Source organism: Notamacropus eugenii, chromosome 5, assembly GCF_028372415.1.
Source record: "Notamacropus eugenii isolate mMacEug1 chromosome 5, mMacEug1.pri_v2, whole genome shotgun sequence".
Classification (NCBI taxonomy): domain Eukaryota; kingdom Metazoa; phylum Chordata; class Mammalia; order Diprotodontia; family Macropodidae; genus Notamacropus; species Notamacropus eugenii.
Window position 1 is genome coordinate 268004265 of NC_092876.1, and position 27427 is coordinate 268031691.

The 27427-nt window shown below is 36.2% G+C and overlaps 1 protein-coding gene across 4 annotated transcripts in view; it reads right to left on the reverse strand.

Moving 5' to 3' along the window:
* Window positions 1-27427, reverse strand: part of RFTN2 (raftlin family member 2) — a 90796-nt gene extending 63369 nt beyond the window's left edge. For 2 of the 4 annotated variants that reach the window (XM_072612786.1, XM_072612784.1), the window contains exons 1-4: window positions 26634-27121; window positions 13820-14003; window positions 11256-11367; window positions 572-872 (exon numbers count right to left, since the gene is read on the reverse strand). In XM_072612786.1, coding sequence (XP_072468887.1) covers window positions 572-872; window positions 11256-11367; window positions 13820-14003; window positions 26634-26772 — 736 coding nt within the window. In that variant the 5' untranslated portion in view covers window positions 26773-27121. Of the gene's footprint in view, window positions 1-571; window positions 873-11255; window positions 11368-13819; window positions 14004-26633; window positions 27122-27196 lie in introns of those variants that run through there. The other 2 variants (XM_072612783.1, XM_072612785.1) reach the window with 2 other exon arrangements.

A 27427-nucleotide genomic window follows, 5' to 3' on the forward strand; every position in this document is an offset into this window, starting at 1 on the left:
AAATAGCATAATAAAGAGATTTAGTTTTAATTGTAATGACTTTAAAAAGCTCAAAGGTTTATATTGAGGCCTGGTAGAAGTCAGGTAGCCCCTTTCCCTCCAATCTATGGCAAAACACTTCTGAAGACTTAGTTTTTTCATATTGTATGTAAAATGAGGAGGTTGAACTACGTGATTTTTAAGGTTACTTTCAGTTCTGAGTATTTTAAAACTGCTTAGTGCTTTTGGAAGGGCAGTGCTGGAGTCAGTAGAGACCTGGGATTGGGTCTCTTGCAGTTACTAGCTGGGTCACCATAGGTGTCATTTAACTGCTCAGCCTCATTTGTTTTCATTTGCAAAATGAGGATTATTGTATTAGTAGCCATTGTTTCTTAGGTGTGGGGTGAGGACCAAATGAAATTAAGAATGTGAAGTACTACAAAAATGTCAATTCTTTTTAAAAAAAAATTGAAAATTCATTTTCTTACCCATTTGCCTCCTCCCCCTTTCAGAAGGACACATTTTAAAATTAAATTTAAAATTAAATTTAGGAATGTATTCTAGTTCTCCTTTTCACATTTTTTTTTTTTACCTTCTCCCTTTCTTGATTTAGAGAGAATAGGACTTCCTTCTCTTCTCATTTGCCATGGTCCACTTTCATGATGAATTTCTTCTTCAATTCCACTTTCAGAAGACTGCCCACTCAAAGTTCCTTCATTCCAAGTTTTACAGTTTTCATCTGAATTGTGTCTCTGGTGCCCTTGAATTCTGCATAGGGTTGACTCCGATTCTACATCTCCATCAGGGCTGGTGCCATTGCAAACTTTAGACTGAGAATAGTGTTGAGATACAAATCCAACAAATTTCATTCCTCTTTTAGCAGCTTCATTGATCTGCATTTTGAAATGAGATGAATAATGAAGGATGAGTATACATGCAAATCTCAATTTGAATTTGGCTTATGAACTTCTTTTTAATAAAATCAGAGTTCTTCATGGAATAGGTAAGACTCGACTGATTTTTATTAGTTATTGAATATCTTGACCAAATAGCTCTCTGTTATTAAAGTCTCTTGATCAAAGTACTTCTGAAGTACTTTGTAATCCCTTAGCTAAGGGGGTATTTCATATTAACAGCATATCCCAATTAATATAACTCATGAGCTATGCTATACCATGATATATTCATCAGGTGAAATTTCCTCAAGAGCAACAAAATCAAACACAAAACTAGGTGTATAAAAAACATAGTTAAAGTGGGAATAAATAAAAAAAACAACTATTAGGTGAAATCAGATTTTTAAAAAGCTGTATTGGGATTGGTTGAAAGAATTAGACACATCTCTGGATCTATGTATATCATGGGATATGATTTCAGCAATTGCTTTAGGAACTGGGAATGCTTTGAGTAGCCAGATTCTTGTAACTAGTAGTCAGTAAAAAAAGGTAGGGAGAGTCTAGAGGGAAAGCCACATTCCCATTTCTCTTCCCTTGTGTTGTTTCAATCATCCATGTCTCTAAGAAACTGGACCAGTAACAACCAATGCATCAAGCTGGGCACTGAAAGAGGACAAACTAGACAAAATGAGGAAAGGCAGCTTCAGAACACAACCTCAGCAGGGTGGAGAGAACTGCAACTCCAGGATGCCAAACTCTCTCAGAGCTCAGCAGAAAACTACTCACACGCACTCAGGGGAATTCATGAAAGTGTGGAGGTGACTATGGATTTTCAACATCTAGGCCAGTGGAATGTAAGCTATAAGAGGATTTACAAAAAGCTGGAAAGGATTCAAGTATAAACCTGATAATGGCCTATGTATACATTACCCGAGGAACAGCATAGCTAAATCCTTAAAATGTTCTTCGTTACTAGAAAGTTGGCTATCAGATGATGAACTTAGTTTTTGGCCAGAACAGCTTTTGAAAACTGTCTCCCAGGGTGTGAAGGCCTTGTGACTTGTATCGATGAAATCAGAATGAAATCAGTCATTCTGGAAGCCAGAAGAATTAAGTATCTAATCCCTATCCAGACTCTTGACCTCCCTTTTCCCCCATTTCCCCTATTTTATAATTCCCAGTTCTGTAACTTTACAGTCATCCTTAATTCTTTATTATCCCTCACACATATATATAGTCTTTTAAAAATATTTATTTAGTATTTTATTTTCCCCAATTACATGTAAAAATCATTTTCAACATTCTTATATAAAATTTTCCAAATTCTCTCCCTCCCTTCCCACCCCTTTCACTGAGAAGGCAAGCAATTTAACATAGGTTATACAACACATGTGTACTCTTGCCAGTTCTAGCTCTACTTCCCTCTGCTAACATGGACACCACCCTACTTCATTAACTTTGACATTTAAATTATTGCAATAGCCTCTTAATAGGTCTCCCTGATTCCAAATTCTCCCTTCTCCAATTCATCTTACATACAGTTGCTAAAAATAATCATCTTACATGGGAAAGTTGGAACACTGATTCATTGTTGGTGGAGCTGTGAGCTGATCCAACCATTCTGGAGAGCAATTTGGAACTTTGCCCAAAGGGCTACAAAAATGTGCATACCCTTTGACCCAGAAATATCACTTCTGGGACTGTATCCCAAAGAGATCAATGGGAAAAGGACCCATGTGTACACAAATATTCATAACAGCTCTTTTTGTGGTGGCCAAGAAATGGAAATTGAGGAGATAATTATCAATTGGGGAGTGCCTGAACAAGTTGTGGTATATGAATGTAATGGAATACTATTGTGCTATAAGAAATGATGAGCAGGAGGACTTCAGAGAATCCTGGAAAGACTTATATGAACTGATGCTGAGTGAAGGGGGCAGAACTGGGAGAATATTGTTCATAGAAACAGTGACAGGGTACAATGACTGACTTAGCCCATCTCAGAAATGCAAGGACCTAAAACCATTCCAAAGGACTCATGATGGTAAATGCCATCTACATCCAGAGAAAGAACTATGGAGTTGGAATGCAGAGCGAAGCAGATTGTTTTTTTCTTTCTCATGTTCTCTCCCATTCATTATAATTTTTCTATGTAACATGACTATTATGAAAATGTGTTTAATAGGCATGTATATGTAGAGTCATATCATATTACATGCCACCTTGGGGAGGGAGGGAAGAGGATAAGGGAGAAAATTTAAAACTTATGGAAGTGAATGTTGAAAGCTAAAAATAAATAAATTAAAAAATCAATCATCCTAAAGCATGGGTCTAACATCACTCAAGAAATTTCGGTGGCTCCTTATAACCTCTAGGGTAAAGTATGAAAATTCTTAATTTAATACTTAAAGTCCTTATAATTTAGTTCCAGCTTACCCTTCCAGACTTTCCCTTTACTCTCCTTTCTTTATACACTGTATGTTCCAGCCAAACTGGCTAATTTGGTGCTTTTCAGTCTAGGTATTGTATCCTCTACCCTCATGCCTTTTAACAAAGTTATCTTCCCTGACCTTGTGTCTGGAATATACTTCCTCCTCACCTCCATTTTTTAGAATCGTTAGTTTTCTTCAAGGTCCAGAGCAGGTGCACGTCCTATCGGAAGCCTTCCATGATAAATGTTAGTGTTCTTTCCTTTTTCAAATCACAGAGTATTTATTTGTTTGTGTATGTGTTGTATTCCCATTAGAATGCAAACCTCTTGGGGCCAGGGACCATTTGTTTTTGCTTTTGCATCCTCAGTGTCTGGTATGTGGTTGGTGCTTAATAAAAGTTTGTTGAATTTCAGTTTGCTTTTATTCCCAAGTAGCTAAATGCTTCTGGAGAAAAAAAAATCACAAGACCATGTCCACTCCAAAGTTATTCTATCTAATCTCAAGTGGGCCTTCATGGCTAACATAGCAATCTTTGTATTCATTCCCTATTATACATTCCTCACAACAGGTGTTCCAAACTGTCTCTTCTTTCCTCATGACTTCAACTTGATTCACCCACTCCCTTTTCATTTTCAGCAGATGATCTTAACTCCTATTTTAATGAAGAGATTAAAGTCATCTGATTTGAATTTCCTTAACTCCTATCTTCCAAACCCTCTAAACATGATTACCCGGATCCATCAATCATTCTCTTTCTCTCCCATGTATTTTCACTATCTCCCATTTTACTGGTTGCTCTCTATTTGCTATAAATAGGCTCAGGGTTTCTCTAACCTAAAAAACTAATAAAAAACCAAAACAAACCACTCTTTCCTTGATCCTACTCCCACAAGCAATTAGATCCTATTTCCTTCACATCAGTCTACTCTTTAACCCCTTAGCATTTGTCTTTTTTCCCCTACCATTTCACTGAAGTTGCTTTCTCCAAGGCTGTTGATGACCTCCTTTATCACCAAGTCTGACAGTTTTTTTGTCCTTTTTGGATCTCACGATGTTTCACTCTCATCATTATTCTCTTAACCTTCTGACTGATACTACTCCGTCCCATGTGATGGCATTTAATTTTTGAATGTGTACCTACAGATTCTGTCCTTACCTGCTCCTTCTCACCTCCTATATTATGTATTTTGTCACTTTCATACACTTCCATGGTTTCAATGATAGTCATAGATGACACATATTTCCTGGACTACCCTCACAGTGCAGCTAGGTGGCACAGTGGATAGGGTGCCAGGCATGGAATCATGAAGGCTCATCTTCCCAGACACTTACTAGCTCTGTGACCATGGGCAAGTCACTGAACCTTGTTTGCCTCCGTTTCTTCATTTGTAAAATGATAAAGATATGGATATGGCAAACCACTCTAGTATCTTTGTCAAGAAAATCTCAAATAGGGTCATGAAGAGTTGGACAAGGCTGAAATGAATGAGCAAAAAAGTTTCCTCAGAGATCTAATCTTGTGTATCTAACCGGCTGCTAGATAGCGTCATCTGGAAATTTCTTTGGCATCTCAAACTCAACAAAATTCCTGCCCCTTCCTCCTTCTCTGTTGATGGTACCACTATCCTGCCAGTCATTCAAGTTTAAAACCTGTTATCTTTGACTTTTTTTCTTCTCTCACATCCCAAGATTCAATCAATTGCCCTATATTAGTAAGTCTACCTCTAAAATAATCCTCCTCATTGACGTTCACTGCAATACCCCTTATTCAGGTCTTCATTTCTTCTTCCCTAGACTATCGTAATAGCGTCAGTAGTCTTTCTACTAGCAATCTCTTCCCTCTCCAATCTACCTTTCTCATTGCTTTCTGAATAATCATCCAAATTCAGAGCCCTTATCTTCAATCAACAAAGCAACAATAATTTATTAAGGACCTACAAAGAAAATAATTGAACAGTCTCTATTCTCGAGAGCTTACATTGTATAAGGGTAGATAACATATACATAAAAAGGTATAGATAATGATAATAATGGTAATAATAGAAGTAAGAATGATGATGAAGAAGATAATGATGATAATAGGTAGCATTTATATAGCCCCTACAAATACATCATTTGATCCTCACAACCCCCCCCCCCGGGAGGAAGGTGATATTATTACCCTCATTTTACAGTTGAGGAAATGGAGGCAGATAATAAATACAAAAATAAATACAAGATAGAATTTGGAAAGAGGATACTAGCATTTGCGGGGAAGGAGTTGGGAATCAGGAAATTGAAGTATTTATCCCAAGTCAGAAGGGTAGCAAGTGGCAGATCTTGTCATGTCTTTACTCAAAATCCTTCAGTACTCCTCCAATAACTATTGAATCAAGTATAAATTTCTTATCCAGGCACTTAAGGGTTTCCAGTCTGGTTCCAACCTACCTTTCCACCCTTATTTCATACTATTCTTTTTCACATAGTTTATATTCCAAGAACATGGGACTACTAGACTACCGTGTACCCCTGTCTCCATGCCTTTCTTCAAATTGTTTCCCATTCCTAGAATGGACTTCTCTTCCACTAAGATCAATATTTGTTAAAGTCTCTCCCTTCCTTGAAACCTTTCCTAGAATGGAAATTTTTCAAATTTTCTCCACCCACTTTTCACTAGCTGAAAGTGATTTCTCTTTAACTTAGTAAGTATCCAAGGCTGGATTTAAATTGAAGTCTTCCTTAACTCCAAGTCCAATGCCCTATCTACTATTCCAAGCTATCTCCTAATCATCTCTTTAGGCTAAATATACTTATTTCTTGTAATTGATCTTCATGTGTAGTAATCTCAAGGTCCTTCATCATCCTTGCTGCCCTTGGTATATTTTCTCAATTATTAATGTTTTCATAAAACACAATGTGGTTCCCAAATCTGAATAAAATACTCCAGATATGGCCTGAATAGGGCAGAGTACACAGTTTTAGAAATGAAGGGGAAAGGGAAAGGTGAGAGTAGGATGAAACTGGTAGGGGGAGAATAAAAAAGGCAAAGCTGGAGAGGACTGAGGAAGAGGGGAGAAACTGGGGGAAAGAAAGAGCGATGGAATACATAGGATAGACAAAGAATTATGGTGAATGTCACATAATTCTCTTATAGCAAAGAAAGAAATGAGAAATAGGAAACATTCATGAAGCTTTTTCTCCCCCAATAAGAGAAGTGTACCTAAAACAGGTGGTAGTGGCGGGGACAGAAGATGAGGGGTGAGGTAGAGAAATGGTATGCAAATATGTAGGGAGATTTCAATTTGTGTTTATTTTCTACTTGTTAAGTCCATAACTTTGAGTGACAAAATACAAAAGGCTAGCTTATTCTACTCTGGGTATTGATGAAGAAACAATGCTAATTTCTTTTCAGTTTTAAAACATGGGGCATTGATATTACTTTGTAATTTTATTTTCATTTAAGAATTCTGGATAATTATCTTGTCCTCACTTTCAAAATTAAGTTGGTATTAAGTGTAAAGTTAAATCCTATCTTAGAGTCTAGTTGCCTTATACTGAAGCCCTTATGCAATGTAGTTTTCCTAAAATGTTAAATGGCTTATATCCATTACTATTAGTCATATATATAGAGATTTTCAAATATTTTGTATACTTCATTTCCTGAAATGTATTACTTTCTGGGATAACTACATTATTATAAATGCTGAAATAACAATAATTTCTTGTGTTGTTATATCTTCAACCATGTTCGGGAAGTTAGAGACAAAATAAGGTCTGAGTTTGTTCCACTAGGAATATATTAGGAGTTCAATTTTTAAAATTCAAATAATCCTAATATAAAAATTTGCAAGCACGATATGAGTTAATCTTCATGAGTTTTTTAATTATAGTGATTAATCTTATGAGTTTTATGTATTAACCCAGGGGTGGGAAACCTATGTCCTTGAGGCCACATGTGGCTCTCTAGGTCCTCAAGTGTGGCCCTCTGACTGAATTCAAACTTCACATAACAAATCCCCTTAATAAAAAGATTTGTTCTGTAAAATTTGGACTCGGTCAAAAAGCCACATCCACATATGCATGTGTGTCTATATCTATGTCTGTCTTTCTACAGTACATAGAAATAGATATAGACATAGACACATATATACTACAGAGCCCACACATATACATACATGTACATGTACACATGTATACATATATAGCTCTGCAAATATTTTGTAGCTTACTGCAATCAATGCAATGCCGTCTACAGAGACCTTGCCATCCATGGGGAGTGTTTCTTCCATGTGGGCTCTGCACTGGACATAATCTATAACAGTGACAAATACCTTTGGCAAGCAAAAATGTCTCTGTTTTGTGTCTTGCTTGATTTAATCTTCGTAGGGTTGTTGAACTGAGTTCTCTCTGTTGTTATGTTATCCAAGAAACATTGTATGATTTTGACATATACAGGGGACATTTGCTGTTTAAGACGACATTTTACTTCATCAAATCAACTGTTTTTTAGTAGTCAACAATAAATGCAGTAGGTTCTAATATTCTTTATACTTTTCAGACAATTAGAGTAAAGATGTAGACTGCTGTAGCATATTGCATGCCAAAGTGATTGTTCCCTTGTATTTTTATCAGGAATGCTCCTGGCAAGTATGCAGATATTTCCTATAAATATTTTGTAGAGATGGTAAAGTAGGTCAGCAGTTTTTACAGTATTTTGACTACCCTTTTGAGAGCAATAATGTCGATGATTTTTTTCCCCCAAATCATTTGGCACTTTTTAGTATTTTGAGGATTCATTCCTCAAAACCTTCCATGTTGTTTCATCTTCAAAATGTTCTTTGTGTATACTTTAATCTAGTTTAGCTGCTCTTCTCATCTTTGTTCTTTCTACTGCTTGTTCTACTTCCTGATTCGGCATATTTGGGATCGTGATGTTAGAATCTAAATGAGATAGCTCCATTGTCACTGATGGGAAAAAGGTTGTCACAGAAATCCTTACAGCTCCTCACCATCTTTCCTCTCTTCTTTGTTCCTTATTTTCTCCTTCCATTTTCATCTTAAATCCTCTTGGTATGGTCTGGCCTGGACGGATCTCACCAAATTTTCTGTAAATTATTTTTTTCCTCCATTGCTTTTCATTGTTTTATGAAGTATTACTTATCATAGTCTTCTTTCTTCATTCATTTTATGTTATTTTATATTCTAAAATCATTTTATGTTCCCCCTTTCTGACATATCTCTGTGTCTGGCAAAGAAATGAAGCGTTTGCCAAAAAGGGATTTCTAGAATCTTCTGTTCTCCCTGTTATACCATTTTATTTACATCAGTTAAACTTGCTTAGGAAATAGTGATAGTTTGTCAATGTTTGTTGTGTGAATACCCTATTTAAAAAGTCAAATCAGAGTTGTCTCAGTTGTGTGCCATATCCGCTTTTCATTTTTATACATTTTTCTAATCTTGATCTAATTTTGGTATTGATTTTTATTTTTATTCTAACAAGGCAGTATACTGACTGAACACAGAGAGTTAGTTTGGAAATGCCTTCTATAAAATGAACTAGTCATTTCCTGCCTGTTAAAATATCAATTTTATTTTTGATCCTTACTATTTAGGGTTGAATTCATGGTGAGTGCTCACCAAATCTCTTTCTGAAGAAAATATTCATTTATAGAAGTGTAGGGTTTAGGATTAGTTTTCTATATAATTTTATAATCCTTATTTTTGTAATCCTTAGTTTATAATCCTTAGTCTCTAATTTTATTTACTCGAACTATATTTTGCAACAGTTTTTCACTATTCTCCTCTATGTCCATTTTTACATTAAAATTACTGCATATTAAAGTCTATATTGATTTTATTCAAAGGGTCTTATTAAGTTCTTCATAGGTTTTCTCTACCTCCTCTGCAATAGATTTTGGTACATTATCTATAATTATCTTGATACGGCCTTTTTGCAAGTTCTTATGAGGACTGATGAAATATGAAATGAACAAATAAACTATGAAGCAATGTTTCTTGTTATATTTGGATGGATGATAAAAACCAACTTTGTCCATTTAGCCACAGTTTCCATTTTTGCCTGATTTTTGTTATAAAGGCTGATAGTTGGTTCTTAAAATAGTATGTTTACTCAATGGACACAGAGCAAGGATCTCACATTTAGAGTACCAACAGTTAAGTTGTTTGTAGATGATTTGAAAATTATGTGGGTCTTCGCATCCTCTGTCTCCTTTCTGGCTACTTTGCTTCTATCGTTGTTTAATGAAGAGACCCTTCTCCTTAGAGTGTGAAAGTATTTGCTTTTCCTACTGGGTTAGACAAAAGACATGCAGTATTCCCTGCCTTGTTTCAATCCAACATGCAGAGACTTGGTAAGTTTACTTATGGTCGTGAGTGTCAGAACGATTAGTATTGTGGTGATGAAGGGTCTTTTAACTGACTAAGAGTACATACAAAAAGGTTCAAGCAGATGATCTCTCACTTGCTTCCTTGATGGCTTTTGGGTAAGAGCCCTACTTCCCATCCTACCACGATATGCCTATACTTCTTTTCTCTCTTATGTGTTTATTCTTTCTTAATCATAGGTGAACAAGTTCCTGGAGATAGAAATGAACAGGTTATAACTCTGTGAGCACTGACAAGTTAGAAGAATCATCAAGAAGTCCCCACAGTTATAAGAGCTGGTAGCAAAGACCACTGGGTCTGGCAACAGCAGTAGCTTAGTTTAGTAAGGACTCACTCCTAAGGAATGTTCTGCTTGACTCAGCCCAATAGTGGACTGTCTTGTTAGCCAAAACATAGAATCTGCTAAAGAGCTAGCCCAGCTAATGAAGAAACTACTCATTTATCAATGATATCACACCTAGAAGAAAACCTGGGAAACCTGGAAAACCTGGGGAAAAAAAGGACTCCCAGGGCCAGAAATCATGAGATGTATTTGTTCGTAAGGCATGTGCCTGATTACCTCTCTCTATGCTTTAACTTAAACCCACTTTTCCTTGAGAAGTGTATAGGAGTTTTTACAATACTATAAGGACATTAGTGAAAGATTATGGGTGTGGTGAGGTGGTGGCCTTATGGGGTAGTTTGCTGCATCTGACAAATTTTTGGAGAATCTTTTTCTGAAGTCAGATGGAGAGCAGAGGTCTCTATTTTCCGATGGGATGAAAAGATATTGCCGGCAAATGAAAGATAGCAAAGTGGGCAAAAAGTAGAGTGCACCTCCAATTTGGAGGATATTTTTATAACTTCTGTTCTTGATATACCTTGGGACAGGTAGAACCACACTGGATGGGGACTTGTGATAGAGTATAAGAAAGCACAAACCCTCAGAATTACCTTTAGAATTAGTTGTAGGAGTAGTTAACTGTCATTTGGGGACCCATCCTGCTAGTGAATTGGGAAAGTGAGCTAAAAGAGGCGTTACAACTGCAAAAGGAAAACAAAAGGCTGAAGGTCATTTTATATTTTTCTTTGTTTCATGGTTTACCATGGCCAAATCCCTTGTGACTGGCCCACTGCTGATGCCTTTCTGTATTAAGTTAGGTCAATCCTCAGAAAATAGATTCTATTGCTGGGACCATGCTCGAAGCCTTTTCAGCATATAGAACTTCCAAGCTTGGACTCTACTCTCATGGTATTCTGGGACCCAGGACACCTCAAGGCATGATGAGGCAATGGAGTAGGAATTAATGTGTGATACAGATGTCCAGTACAGGCTAAATCACATTACATTAAACTCCAAGGACAGTTCAAGTTTTTTAAATTTTTATTAAATTCTGTTGTTTTGAATAATATGTAAAATAAGAGAATGAAAAGCTAGGGTTTGGAAAACTTTTTTTTTTTTTTGTTATTCAGAGGTTGTATTGTAATGGAGGTCAGTCTTTTTTTTTAAATTAAAAAGATCACAATAGAAATAGTAAAAAAAAAATCACAGTAGAACAGAAATGGCCAAGACAAATAGCAGTACCTTTTCTATCAACCCTTTTGCTCCTTCATTTGTTAGAGTGTCATACGTCAAGGGACATTCCTCGATTACAAGCCTGGGTCGGCCTTGTCCTTTGGGTGTTGTCTGTGTCTGGCTGCGACAGAGAGAAAATCTTGGGTCAGAGTTCTATTACTGATGTCACCTAACATTTGTCCATCAAAATACTTATATTTGTAGATGAATGCTTAACATTCCTACGTTTTATCTGTAGATCAATCTACAGATAAAACCCTGACAATAGTGTTTCCATAATTCTATATAAGATTTGATGGCTTTGCATTCTTATTGGAAACATCTTGTAAACACATTATAGTAATGCTTAAACCTTTCCAATTTCTAACACAAGCGGATTTCATATCTAAAGAATTTTATATTTAAAGAAAATCAAATAACATCTGACGTAAATCTTAAGACTGATGTAAAATTTTTGTATAACAAAATGAGTCAAGAGCATAAATAAAATGCTACTTAGAGGAAGATTTTATGTGCAAATAAATTATTTGATATCAGAATGAAAAAATTATTTCTACATGGCTGATCAGATCTGTAATTAGGACACAAACATAGCTACTGTGTCATGTTTGTTTAGTAATGCTTGAGTTACTACATATATGTTAGGACCCAGTATTCTATTGGAAGCTGAAGCATCAATTGTAAATAAATAAGAAATCATTTAGTGAAAAGTAATCCTCCTTAAAAGGACACCTTAAGTTATTTTGTAAAAGTCTTTATCAAAAATATTGCCAAGTTTTCTGTTTTTTTCTTCTCCCTTTTTTTTCTCTCTTTTCCTTCTGCCTTCTTTCCTATTTCTTGGCTTCATAATGATGTTACTCATCATTATGAGGGCTATTCTGGACTAAAGAGATTGCTAACCCTTGCTCTAAGACAAAATCTGAATGGTTTGCCATGGAGTTTTACATGAGATCTGGAGAATTGTGTTTAAAAAACCATTAAATTCATATATTTACCTATGTTTGGGGTTTATTATTATGATGAAAATGAAAAACTTTATTTTTATTATTTTACTATGGAGATTGTTAACTCTGTGTACTAGAAAAAATAAGCTATTGTTTTATAAATAAATCATTTAAAAATAAGATGACTTTTTTTTTAATCCTATAGTGTAGAAAACAAGTCAACAAAGTTTAGGAGTTTAATCTACACTTGCAAAAATTTGAAATTTCTCATTAATTCAATGAACACATTTTACAATTTAATGCTAATTTCAGTTGCTACCATTCAAATAAATTCAATTAAACATATTTATTAGATTCTTACAAAGAATAAGACACTATGATGGGTACTGGAGTTACAAAGGCAAACATAAGCCACATTCCCAATTCTCAAGGAAAAACATTTAGCAAGGAAGATGACACATACATAAATAATTATAATACCAATTAGAAGAGAATAGTGAATTGTCTATTTTGTAATGTAGAGTGTGTGAGATAACTAATCTTCAAAAAGTAAGTTAAAGTAGGATGGGGTATTGGATGCAGGTTAAGGAGTTTGTAATTTATTGTATAGACAAGTAGGAGCCACTGAAGGCTATTTTAATAAGGGAAGTGATCAGAGCTGAGCCTTTAGAAGATTATTTGTATAGCTGTGTGAATAAGGTTAGAAATACTGGTGGCCAAGTGACCAGTTAGCAAGTTGTTATAACTGTCTAGGTAAGAGGTGATAAAGGTTAGAATTTAGGGTGCACAGCGAGGTACAGATAAAAGATATTATGGAAATACAATATTACATGGCAACTAGTTGGATGTAAGAGGGAAATGAGAGAAAGGGAAGAGTCCAATAAAACTTTGAGATCTCATTTTGAAGCTCATTGGAGAAGAGTAGTGCCATTAAAAAATGGAAATAAGGAAGAGGTCAGGACAAATAAGAAGCGAAGATTACATCCTGAAGATCTGGCTTCTCAGTCAAGTATCTTTCTACTAAATTAGCTTTATTTTACACAGTTTAATTCCCTATACTAACCAGTTGTGAGAACATTCATTCTTCCTCCTCGATACTCAGCAAGTCAGGAGGTGATTTGAGGAAATTCACTTCAGACAGCCTTGATTTTAGAGAAGCAGGAGAGGTCATCTACTAAGAATGTGGAGAAAGAGAATCTAGTTGTGGACTTGAGGAAAGAGGAATAGTTTCTGTGGATTATATGGCAAGAATTAAAAAAAAATAAAAATGAAAACAAGAGAAATAAAGAGCCTATTGAGATCAGACAGCACAGATTTTCAGAAGACTTGCTCATATTTTCTTAATTCTCTCTAGGAACACTTGACTGAGTAGAGGTAGGAGTGGAGATGGAAGATGGTGAGTGTTAGCAGGGTGGGAATAATGGATGACCAAGGGCTGGGGATGAGATAGATTAATGACATTCAGTGGCAGAACATTGAACATTGCTGAAATAACTTATCACTGGGTCAAGAAGACATGATCTATAAAACAATCTTTGTATTGTGAAATGAATATGTAAAAATTCATTTATTCAACCAAAAATAAGTAATGACATCCTGGAGTAATACTTCTTTCTGGAAATAACATACCTTAATTTTAAACGGGACAGTACAACTCGATACAGATGGCTTGCTGGCAAGTGTGTTCTTCGTCCAACAGATAATATAACAGGGTGAACAGCTCCTACGATATAGCCTTTAACGTAATATTCTTCAACTTTCGGTGCAATATCCAGAATTGAGCTGATCTTGATAACTTCCGGATTTGAGGAAGCTGAAATGTCCAAAAAAGGTAAAGTATCATAGTTCAATTCAATTCAACAAATGTTGGTTGAGCAACATAAATGTGTAAGCTACTGTGCTAGTCCCTAATGAATTGCAAAGATAAATAGGACAGTTTCCCTTTATAGGAACTTGCAATGTAGTAAGTCATAAAACATCACACAGTATTGCCTATGTCTGTTTATAACAACAAAAAAGAAATATCAACATGGCTATGGTGATCATATGTTTTGAGGCAAAAATCAGGATACATAGTCTGACAAATGTTTTTTCTTAAAGATTTACTTTCCCCCCTTGAATTGTAGAAAGTCCTGGCAAATCTGTGGCATATGACTGCCACAGATGCAACTTAATTTCAAATTAGGTTATAAAAAAAATCTATATTCTACATGGTAGTTTGACACAGAAAATCTAAAAACTGCCTAAATATTTTTCAGTAAAAAATCGTATTACTTTTCAATAAGTAATAAGTCTAAATACAAAGAAACTTAAATGTATAAAATGTACAATTTAACTAAAATCTTTGAGTAGGCTATAGTTAGCATGGTCTATAAAATACAAAACAGAAGGGATATGAAATCAGAGTAAATGTTCTGAATGTTGTACCAGAAATACAACTACAAAAACAACATTATTTTAAAAAGCTCTGAGTTTTCCATTTTCCTGGAAAACAATCAAGAGCCAATGTCTAGAAATAGACTTGTAACTTAATGATCTCCTTGAATAATAAAACATGAAATAATTTCCAGGTACAGTCATCTAAGACACTGACCCCATGAAGCACTGCCAGTGCCTTACAGCAAAGAAATGCTGTTGAATGCATTAGCACAGGAAGGAGGTTAAGAAACAGATGAGGAAAAAGCATCAGAGGAAATACTCCACCCCCTACCACCAGCCATCCAACACCCACAAGTTCTGTCCCATGCAATTGAAGGAGAAATCCACCACCAATTGGAGTATATACCAGCTTCTCCTGAACCTTTATAAACATTCAAAACAGAAAGCCATAACAGCCCTGGCCACTCCATTTCCCACAACTTTTCATCTTTCTTTTTGCTTTAAAGTAATCATCTATTTAAGTATTTCCTCTTCATCATTAACAGCAGGAATGAAAACAAAGAGAATAATGTTGGACTTTTAAGAAACAGCTGGGCTTCATTTTAAATAATGCATCCCTGTTTGGTTGTAGTTATGTCTTTTAAAATATCCCATTTGTTTTTACTTTGGGCAGTATTTTGAGTACTAGTCCTGATTTATAAATAAAAACATTTAAAACCAAAAGAAGGACTAAAGCATGGTCGTGGTTGATTAAGGAAGAAAATTAAATAAGCCAGTTTTAAGAACATATGATATCCACAGAAAGTCCTAGAGGATCTCAGCAAATACAGGACATTTAAGAGTATTTTTAAGTATGATGTACTTTTATTAATTGTTCCAACTGTCAGAACTGTATTTCAATTACTATAGGCCATCATATAAATTTTATGATTCAAAGCTGTTCAATAATGGATATATTTTAAAATGCACTATGGCACCTAAAGTCCTACTTCAGTAATTCATCAAAGCATGGATGGCCCATGCCTTGGATGCTTAAAGACTACACCAGCAAAGCACAAGTCTGGCAGTCCCTACCGACCTGGAAAGATTTCAAGTGTGAGCCTAGAATGGGTTGTATGCCTGATAACTGAGAATCAGCCTAGCTAAATGAGGAGACTCTCATTGCCCAAATGGCCACAGGGTGATAGTTCCTTTTGGCCGCAGCAACTCACAAAGACTGTCTGCTAAAGCTTAGTTGTTGTGAGCTGTGTTGGTGGAGGGAAGACCTATGTTGATTAAATCATGGATCTCTGAAGTACTGAAATAACCAACCAACTTCATTTTAAGTTTTTAAAAAAAGAATATATGCTGTCTTCTCTAAAAAGATAAGAAACTTTTCAGAGTTTTGATTCTTTTAAAAAATACTAGTTATTTCAGGTTACTAAGCAGCCGAGATTGTAAATATACATAGGAAAAAAGTAAAAAAGTCAGTTAAAATTACTTTTGAAAAAGCTGCTTACAATTACTCTATGTCGTATGGCCCACAGAAATACCACCCCTGTTGCTGGCCATTTGTACTAAGCTGGTATGTAAGTGGGTGTGCTTTGCTGTAATTGTTCATTAGCTTAGGCTCAGAATCCCTCCTGGACATCAGCCTAGTTATTTTGCTCCTTTTCTGTATTTTGATCTCTTAGGGTCTTTGAAGCCCCTCTCAAACTTGGCATATATCCTAGTTGAGAGTCCACCAACATGCTATATGTAAAGTGGAAAAACAAATGCAGTTGAAAAATCTTAGTCCTATCCAATGCTTGGATCCTCAAAATGAAAACAATTATGCTAGAATTTGTGATGTAATACTATTGACAGGAGAGAAAAAAGCTTACTATAAATTTGAGTGTTGTTCTCTCTCAGAGATTAGTTTTAGAACATACCAATTTCTCCTTGTTACTGTAATGGAAATGGCACAGTTTATGCCCTTAAGGAGTTTATAATCTAGTGGGAATTGGGGAGAGGAATGAGGCATAAACACAAATAACTGATAGAAGTTGGTAGAAGTTTAAATTCATAAGAAAAATAAAACAGAATAGCCTAAGAGATTTAAAGAAGGAGGAATAATTTCTTTTGAGAGATATTAAAGAAGGATAGAGATAGAGAAGGGAAAGGCAAAAGGAGGGAGTAAGCATTTATATAGTGCCTACTATGTGCCAAGTACTGTTCTAAGCACTTTTTACAAATATTATCTCTTTAGATAAAAAAACAACCCAGTGAGGTGGGTGTTGTTATTATACCCTCTTCACAGTTGAGGAGACTAAGGCAAATAGAGGTTAAAGGGCTTGCTAAGAGTCATACAGCTATTAAGTGTCTGAGACCAGATTTGAACTCAGGCCTTCCTGATTTCAGGCCCAGCATTCTCTGTACTCTATCATGTACCCACCTTAGAGAGAATCTGCAGAGAGGTGATATTTGAAACCATGGAAGGGGACAAAATTGCAAAGGGAAAGAATGCAGGGAGAAAAGAAAGTCAAAGACAGAGTTCTGAGGAATGTCTGTACTTTGCACGCAGGATGGAGAAGAGGACCAGCCAAGAAGATAGAGAAGAACCCAAAGAGAACTGGAGAAAACCCAGGAGAGCACAATGTTGTGGAAGCCAAAGGAAGAGAAAGTATTCATGAAAATTTGTATTGGTACATTGGTATGTGTGAGATACAAAAATAATAAAGAAGAGTCTCCAGAGACTTGCACAAATGAAAGCTTTATGGGAGAGTATAGAAATGAATAAGATGTGGAGAAAAAGCATAGAAATGCAAGTGTTCACATTCATGAACACAGAAGCTTCAAAGTAAGCGTTCAGAAAGAATATTCCCACAATACTCCATACTGCTTCAGATGACATTCAGGCTATTGTGACCAGTGTTCTGAGAGCCACATTTTAAGATGGATATTGACATATTAGAGTAACTCTAATGAAGGGCAGCTAAAATGAGTAGTAGCTTGAATACCATGTCATATGAAGCATAGGTAAGGAAAATGAGGACAGTTAGGTGGCAGAGTGGATAAAGCACTAAGCCTGTAGTCAGGAAGATTCATTCTCCTTAGTTCAAATCTGGCCTTAGACACTTACTGTGTGTGACCTTGGGTAAGTCACTTAACCCTGTTTATCTCAGTCCTTATCTGTAAAATGAACAGTAAATGGCAAACCACTCTAGTATCTTTGCCAAGATAACCTCAAGTGGGGTCACAGAGTCACAACTGAAAATGACTTGACAAAAGATAAGTCTTATGGGAGATAAAAAGTAATCAAATATTTGCAGGGTTATATGGATAAAGGCTTTTTGTGTATTGTTCTGGAGCACAGACATGGACCCATTGGTTGGAATTTACAGGAAGGCAGATTTGACTCAATATGTAGAAGAGCTTTCTAATGATTAGAGTTGTCTTACAAAGGAATGGGATGTTTTTCAAAGCACGTCACTGGTATATTTCTAGCAGAGGCATGATAGGATGATCTGTCAGAGATATTGCAGAAGGAATTTGGTAGTGACAGGTTGAATTAGATTATAACAAGACTTCCTCCATATTTATTTCATATATTTGTATAAGCTTTCTTTGGTCTCTAAGGTCTCAATTCCAAGTTCCTGCTATTGTATGAATGCATTTACCCATCTGCATCTTGTGCTACCATGCCAAACGCTGGGGAAGAAAAGTCAGAAAGAGTCGGCAGCTGTAATACTAAAGACATGCCTGCCTAATTTACTCTTACTCATTGGAAATACTGGTAAGGGCCAAGGAGCCCAAGGGTACTTCCAGTGTACAGAAGGTAGGGAAAGGGACTAAAAGAGGCAGTAGAGAGTTGGGGGGCATATAGTAGGAATAATTAGGACAAGTGAGGTATGAGAAAAATATTGATATTCTTGCTGGAAATTTTTTCATCATATTAATATCTTAATTCTGCCTGTGAAATTTCCACCCTATTGCTCCTATTTCTGTCTTCTGGAGCCAAGTAGAACAAATTTAATTTCTCTTCTGTGTAATGCTTTTAATACATTTAGATATAATATTTTCACTTCTCCAGACTAAATATCACTAGTTTGTTTCACTGATCTCCAAATGGCATGGGTTCTAGTACCCTCAGCATTATGGGTGCCTTCTTCTGGACATGCCACAGGTTGTTAATATCATTTTTAATATGTCATACTTAGAACCAAACATGATACTTCAAACAGGCTTTGACCTGGAAAGAATACAGCAGGGCTATCACCACTCTTGTTTTGGACACTTTACTTCTGAAAATAACCAAAGAATTTGTTAGCTTTTTTGGCTGCCATGTTACAGTGTCGTACCAAGCATACAGAAAACCAGATTCTTCCTCACAGACTATCATCTAATCACATTTTCCCCATTTCCTATTTGTGCAGTTGATTTCGTAAGTCACTTTTATCCCTATCAGATTGTATCTTACTGAGTTCAGCCCATTGTTCTAAACTGTCAAGACTATTTTTGGGATTTTTATTCTGTCACCTTCATGTTTGCTATCCCTTCTGCCTTTGTGCTGCCTGCAAATTGGATAAGCATGTTATCTATGCTTTCTTGATAAAAATGTTGAATAACTTAGAACCAAGTACGGATCTCTTGCCCCAGTTCAGTAAAAAACATGCTCCAAGTTGACACTACTCATTAATAACTAGTGTTTGTACTTTCCTAATGACACAGTTTGGAATCCACCTAATATGTACTATCCCCTAACTGTTATATTCAATATTCTTCATTGAAGAGGCCTAGTAGTGTGTAATATATTTTAGCAGTCACTGTAAAATGGTTTTTAAAAAATAAACATCAGTTATGTGAAAAATTCACTCAGGTGGAGCCTCTTATTCTTCAGTGCCTCTGATAAAGTCAGTGAAATAAGTCAGTAGATAAGCATTTTTTAAGTACTTATTAGTGTCAGCCACTATGCTAAGGTACTTGGGAACTGCAAGGGTGACTTTGTCTCTCTTTGTTGAGTTCACATCTCCTTGTGGTTCTTAATAAACTAAAAGCATTTTTATGAGCACTTGAATGAAGAAATGTTGTTTATGCCAGAAAATACTAACACGATGTATTTAACACAATGAAAAGAAATTATTCACTTTGGTTTTTAGACACAAGTTGCTTTACATGATTACTAAAATGTTTCATCTATGTACTGCTCCTTTCCCCAACTATGGAATAGGCTCTCAGGGGCTGTCTTTTTATTATATCCTTCCCTCATCTCTGCAAATAATAGTGATGATAGCTGGCATTTATGTAATTCTTCACTCATTTCATCCTGGTAGAGCACAATGTACATAATGGGCATTCAATACATACTTATCAAATGAATGAACAAATGAAAAGTATTTCTTTTGAACATAATGCTTGCATCATCAATTTATAAAACAGGATCTGACAAAGATCTGAGTGACATGGAACAAATGTCCTTACTAATGGTTCCTTAATTCCAAATCTTAAAATCAGAAAAGCCCATCTGTTTTGTTAGGAGACTCTTGGAATGATTCAGATGGTTGATAATCTGGATTTGTACTAAGGTAGTGGAAGGCATAATAGAGAAGATGGGATAAATGTGAGAGATATTTTGGAGGCAAAATTTATAGGACACGACAATTTGTTGACTATGAGAGACACAAGGGAGAAGGAAGTCAATAATAATCCCAAGAGTGTGAAAATGGGAGAAATGGTGAATGGTGGTGTCCCAGACAGAAATAGTTTCAGGAGGAGGAACAAGTTTACAGGAGATGCAGGTCCAAAGTTAGTAAAAGGGATCAAGACTGGAGATTGAAATTTTGAGAGTTATCTGCATAGAGGTAGTTGCTGAAGTGAATAACATTTTCAAGGAAGAGTATAAAGTGGGAAGGCCAGGAACAGATTCTGAATTTAAAGGTTGTTTTGGGAGGATGAGGAGCCTTCCCCCAGGAAAGGACAATGTAAGTAGTGAGAGTGGTAAGAAGAGACCAGGAGATTGAGATATATCTTTGAAGCCAAGAGAAGAAAAAGTAACCAGAAGGAAGGAGGGATTGCTAGTGTCAGAAGCAGAAGAGATCAAGGATTTGGAGGTTATCGTTGATTTTTGAGAAAGTAATTCCAGTAAAAACTCAGGGAAGTGGAAGGATTGGTATAAAAAATTTACAGTGATGATGACATAATTGATAGGGTAAAAGTATCAAAGAGAGACTTTTTTTAAGGTTGGGGAGATGTGAACATATTTATAAAGCAAGAAGAAGTCAGTGGATAAGTAGAGACTGAATATATAAAGGAGAAATAAAGAGGAAGAGGGGAAAGGATAGGGGAAGGGAGAGACAGACAGATGGATAGACAAAGAGACAGAGAGAGAGAATGACTGCTGTACCTAGGACCTGGAGAAGGTAGGAAGGAATGGAATCACGGGTACAGGTAGAGCAGTTAGATTTCGTGAAGAATAAGGATTCTATCTAGAGGTAAGGAGAACAAAAGGTATGTCAACATGGTGATAGGAAGTCAATGATAATCATGGAAAGATTATCAAGTAGTAGAAAGAATGCAATTGAGATATGTGTATATGTGTGTGTGTGTGTGTGTGTGTGTATGTATGTGTGTGTGAAGCCAGAACTTATGATCTCATCATTGTTGAGCACACCCAGTGTGGAAACTCCCTTCATGGATACAGATATGCAACTCATCTATAACTCACTGTATTAGAAGTTGCCAGGGAGTATACAGTTACACACCTAGTATGTTACAAGCAGTACTTGTATGTTGATCTTCTGAATTAAAATACCAGACTTTTTATAGTGGGTCCACTTGATTTCCTAATTTTCTACAGCAGCTCTTTTGAGCAGGAGCAGAGAAATTGAATGGTAAGCATTACCATGGATGAGAATTTGGAATGGCAAGGATGGGGCAGGGATTCTACAGTGGTAGAGAGTGAAACATTACAACGGTCAATCATGGGATCAAGGCTGGGTTGAAGCCAAGGAAAGCCAAAGTGGGGCATATAGCCTGAGAGAATATTAAGAATATTAAGGGACTGAGTGCAGGTACAGGAAGAGGAAAGAATAGATTTAGCGGGAATGAAGGAGCACCAGAAGTAGAAGGATACAAGGAAGTGGTAGGTTTTGATAAAGGTGAAAAGTACACACCAAAGTCTATTGAAATGTTCACTTCTTTATAAAAGTATCAACATTTAAAGGTTGAGCCTTTAACTTGATAACCTTAATTCTGTGCCAGTAACATCAGTGCATGGCTCTTCTTTCCGACAGTGGAAACTAAGGTAAGTTGTTTTGGTTGGAATATGATGATTATACCTCTAAGTCCCTTTGTCTTTGTGAACTCAACAATGGCTACCCACCTTTTCATAATTTTTTAAGAAGACAAATAATGTTACAGGTTGCTATTGATCTTATAACTATGATTTCCAGAAACACGGTTTAAAATTTTCAGTGGTTTCCCACAGCTAAAGCAGAAGAAAGTCCAAATGCTTAAGCCTGTCATTCAAAGCCTTCCACAATCTGATTCACCCTATTTAACTAAGCTTACTTCTCACTATTCTGTTATAAAACTGATCTTGTCAAACAACTTAACTCATTTGTTCATAGAGATGCCAATGCACTTTCTTGTCTCTGTGCCTTGGTTCATGACATTCGGTCTATGAGGATGGTCTTACTCTCTTCTCTGCTTATCTATGTTCCACTTTTCTTAAAAAGGTCAGTTTAAGTCTTCCTTAGTTACCTGAGTCCACAATGATATCTTAATTCCCTGAATTCCTGGAGCATTTTATGTACATTCATTTGGCACTTACATGCTATCTTGTATTATAATTTATCTTTATCATCTATAGCTTTTGGCTCTTCTGCTATGTGATCTAAGGTTCTTGAAGGCAGGCATGCAGGTTAGCCTTTTTTGTATTCTCCTGTACTTAGCACAACTCCTTATCTGTAACTGACTTTTCCATAATTTTTTTGTTATTCTTGATGATGACGGAAATCTCTTATTTTACTTCCAGTGGAAGAAGCTAGAGGTTTAATAACATTTTTATTTAGTAGATTTTATGTTTCCTAGAAGGCAGAGTAAGGAACCTATAATCTGATCTTTTACTATGTTCTATGAGAAATTAATCTACTTTAGCAGTCAATGAACATTTATAAAAATTCTAAAGACAAGCATACACATACCTAATTTTGCTGGGACTGACTGAATTCTGGAAGTTCAGTTTGAAGAAGAAAAATAACACATGCAAATACAGGCTATTTTGCAGTGTTACTAAGTGATATTCCAAGACCATATCCCAACTCACAATATCCCTTAATAAATGATAATTTAAACTTTGTAAGCATATTGTCAGAAAAGACATTAATAAATAAAGAACCAAGAATCTGCATTTTGAAAACCAATGCAGTCAGTAATTAAATGGGCAGACTGAGTATGGCATCACCTAGCATATAACTTAAGACAAAGCAGATCTACAGTGATTCTTCTCTGAGCTCCTTGAGGGCATGGATCCTGTTTTCACAAAATTCAGTATAATCTCACCAGCACCTAGAACAACTTTTGTCCCTTTAGGAAACACTCAATAAATATGTGGTAAGTGAATGTTGAGTGAAGGAAAGATAGAGTCTTCAACAAAAAGCATACTTTAAACAGAGATAAATAAATAAGAATTGGGGCAGCTAGGTGGTGCAGTGGATAGACCACCAGCGCAGGAGTCAGGAGGACCTTAGTCCAAATCTCACCTCAGACACTTGACACTCACTAGCGGTGTGACCTTAGGCAAGTCACTTAACCCCAACTGCCTCATCCTGGGTCATCTCCAGTCTCCTGATGAGTATCTGGTCACTGGATTCAGATGGCTCTGAAGGAGAAGTGAGGCTGGTGACCTGCACAACCCTCCCTCACTCAAAACAAAGTCAAGTGCAAGTCATGTCATTTTTTCTCTGATGGCGTGGTCTTCTTTGAAAATGAAGGACAAACACACACACACACACACACACACACGTAAATAAAGAATTATAGCTGAACAGAGAATAAAAGTAATAGTAACTGGATGGCTTTAAACTTAGAAAGATTAATCAGAAATGACCTCAAGGAAAGACCTGAGTTTTGAAGGAGAAGTCAGAAGAATATTCCAACAGGAAGAACATTGCATTTAATAGCTTAAAGGCAAAGAAACATGCAGCTTAAGTCTCTTACTTTGTAAAGAGATTTTCTGATTGCAGCACAATATAAACAGACATATATTGGGAATTAAGGGGAATTTCCAGAGTGGGAAGGACTGGGAAGGGATGTAGCATGAATAACAAGTGCTGTGTGCGTGTGTGTGTATGTGTGTGTCCACAAATAGATGTTTAGGAAGTTTAGGTTTGATTTTTTTTTTTAAGGCAACTGTGAGCTTCCCTAGACTTTAAAGCTATAGGAAGTGATGTGACAAAAATGATGAAACACTTCATTCATTTTAGCCAAAATAGCACAGTGGAAACTTCATGTAACCTTATCTGCAATTTAACCTGTAATAGTTGACTCAGTCAGACAAAGGCCACAGAACAGATTAGAAAATAAACAGGTCATTAAACTTATAGTCAAAATAACATATGATGATAGGAGTTTCAAGAGAAGTAGCTTGCCTTCCCTAGAAGCCTAGTCCCAGCCTTGCCCTTTAGGATGAAGAGTGGAAAAGGAAAAATTTGGCCTCGGCTGATAAGGATGATGAAGTTGAATAAGGTAGAAAGTAGGCTCAGTGTCAGTACTCACAGGTATAAGCTGTCTCTTGTTTCTCAAAAGGTTGCTCTAAAATCACCCTCTGATAGACAGCAGGAGATGACACTATAATCCATTCTGTACAATAAGGACAAATCAAAAAATCAAATGCACCACATGGACCTCTCTGTTCAGTGATGAATGGGAGGCAGAGTTTTTGAACACACCTCTCCATTTCCCTTTTGTGCATGGAGGTGAGATTAGACAGATGGAAATAATACAGGACAGCAAAGGCTCAAAACATGTATGGAGTGGGAAAGTTGTGGGAGCTGGAAGATGCTTTCCAATTCACAGGCATGGGCCCAATGAAAAAAGATCATGTTTGGGAGAGGGAGTGTGAGGAATGCAGCATGAGGAGGGTTAGGTGCCTCTACCAAATGGGAACCAGGTGTACATCAAAGGTCAGCAGACACATGCATGTACATGTGTGTGTCTGCACTCCTCCCCCTAATGATAAAGAACATAATTGTCATTTAAATACTCTATTAATTTCCAAAGGTAGTTCAAACAATAGGTAGGTGTGACAGTTTCCAGGAAAAATGGTTTACATTGATAGAACCAGAATGAATTCTGATGCTATACTCATCCTTTTGATTCTGGGATAATTCATATTAACAAAAACTTGTTGAAAACTGTTATGCTGTATCTGGGAAGGACAAGTTTGAGGCCTTCCCAGGATATTTTGAGTTAAATGATAGATTTCATAAAGAAAAGACAAATAGCAAGTCTTAAAATGCCATTTCCAGATGGCTCTAGCCCCCATTTTTATAAATAACTGAAAGTTCTTGAAGGTTACTGAATGTGAACATGTGTACTGTGGGTTCAGGAAAACTAGTCAAATCTCACAGAAAGCAGCTATATATATACATATATATGTATATATTATATATAAATAACATTTTTCATATGTAATATTTTTGGAAAAAGTATTAAGGGAAAATTCATGTATTATTTTAGAAAAAAAATTTACTTGATTTTAGTACCCAAATCTCTCACTTACAATTGACTACAATCATCGCAACTGATTTACTTTTACAGCTAAAATAAAAATATGGTAATTTTAAAGACTATAAGTAGCTTAAGAAAAATAGTAACTTTTAAGTATACCTTAGAAAAATACAAGGTGTTCCAAAAGTTTTAGTGCAGCTTTCAAAATGCAGTAAGATTTTTTGAAACCCCTGTGTCCATATAGGTATCTATATGTATTTCATCATTACTTGTAGCAAAACATTCATAATGGAATTTATATGATGGCCAATCAAATTTTTGATAAAGAAACATAGGATACTCTATCATTATTATGAGTGGTCGTATTAGCTACTCTTGCACAAAGGCACATTGTTTCCTGAGCAAATCAAACAAATTAATAATGTGTTCTTACATTGAGAAAAATAAATATGATTTTCTGTATGGTGTGATAATTTTGTTTAGTATTAAGCTTCATTCATTAATAACTGTGTAGGTGATTAAAATTTATCAATAGAAACTTCTGGTTATAAAAGTTTTAAAATTGCTATTATCTAAAAATGTTAACATCCCCAACTGATTTCAGTTTTATCTTTAAAAAAGTTCTAGATTAAAGGGGTGTTTCTGTTAAACCCTCAATGGTCAATTTTATTATAAAGCCACCAAAGAAATAGTTAATTGTAAAATGTGAGGCCAAAGTATCTATGGAGTAGTGCTGCCTCCGTTCCCAGAGGGCTGCCATCTGGGGTTGTTTATTTGTGTTTTCAACTTTCTGGAACAGGGAGTTTCTCTGTTCCAGACAGGACACCCACCAAAAGGAAGTTTCCTGCACTGAGCTGGCTAGCCGCTAAGCCATCCATCCAAACTTCAAGTTTACTTCGGTCAAAATATGAAACGATCACTTACAAGGATAATACACTTAGAAATACATTTTAAAACTTGAAGAGCCGTTTTTAGCAAGCCTTCAGGACTCAAACACATTTTGTGTTTGTCCCCAGGCTTTTCTTTCTTTCTTATACTGTCACAATGGTTAAGGCTAATTCCTCTGAAAACTGAACATATATCATCGATCCTCCTGAAACAGTTACTCGATTCAGTGGGCAAAGAACATTTTCCAACCACTTTGGCTCAACTTCCAGAAAAGTACAAATAAACTAGGTTTAAAGAAAACTTTTAGAAGATGACTAAGAAATTGAACATGTTTACCTGCAAAAACATTCAATTTAAATCATAAAGCTTGAATGACCAATCTGAATATGACCATCTCTTTAAAAAAGGCATAAACCAACATCTAAAGATCAATAGCGGTTTCTCTTTGAAATACTCAACTTAGGAGACAAAAAGAAGATAAAAATACCTTCTAAAGTAAAATCCAGCAATACATATTCATAAGCAAAGTCTGTCTTTGTTTCCACTTGTGGTCTCTTCAGTGTCGAAAATATTTTTCCCGGGCTGCTATCATCAGGGTCTTCTAGTTTTCTAAGCCCGCACCCCATGGCAAGATCTGCCAGGAATTAAATTGCAGGAAAGGGGGGGAAGCGCTGCAAATTCTGTTGTTCAAGCTGCAAAAAGAAAGCCACCAACTTAACTGCCTGAATTTTGTTTACAGCTAAGCCAGAAACCCCCAAGGAGAAAACCTTTGGGTCCCCGGTAAAAAGCTGAAGGCATTTTCTATCCATTTTTCCGCAGCAACATCGAACCCATGATCAAGCGGCAGCTTCAGGAGAGAAACACACAAGCTGCCACAACTTAGCGGAGATTTTCCATGCCACGTCAATTTATAGCCAGCCCCCTAACAGTGAGGGCTCCGTTGCACAGGGCACTAAGAGTGCTTTGTCCGTCCCTGTTGGCGGAATCCTAAGGAGGTGCTGGAGACCTGAAATAAAGAGCCAAGAGTGAGACTTGAGTGTAATGACCTACCATGGGGAGAGGTCCTCATGCAGGAGCAAACAATTCTCCTTTGCTTTCCTCTCTTCCTCCAATTCCACCCCCTCCTCCCTTTTTCACCACCACCAAGAAGGCAAGGGAGAACAAAATTAGAAGGCTAGTCGGAGTAAAGGAATGAAAAAGCAGGTTTTCAACATGGTTGGAAATGAAAATCATTTCCAGAAAGGAAGTCGGCTTTGAGAGGAAACAGTTTCTTGCCTTGCA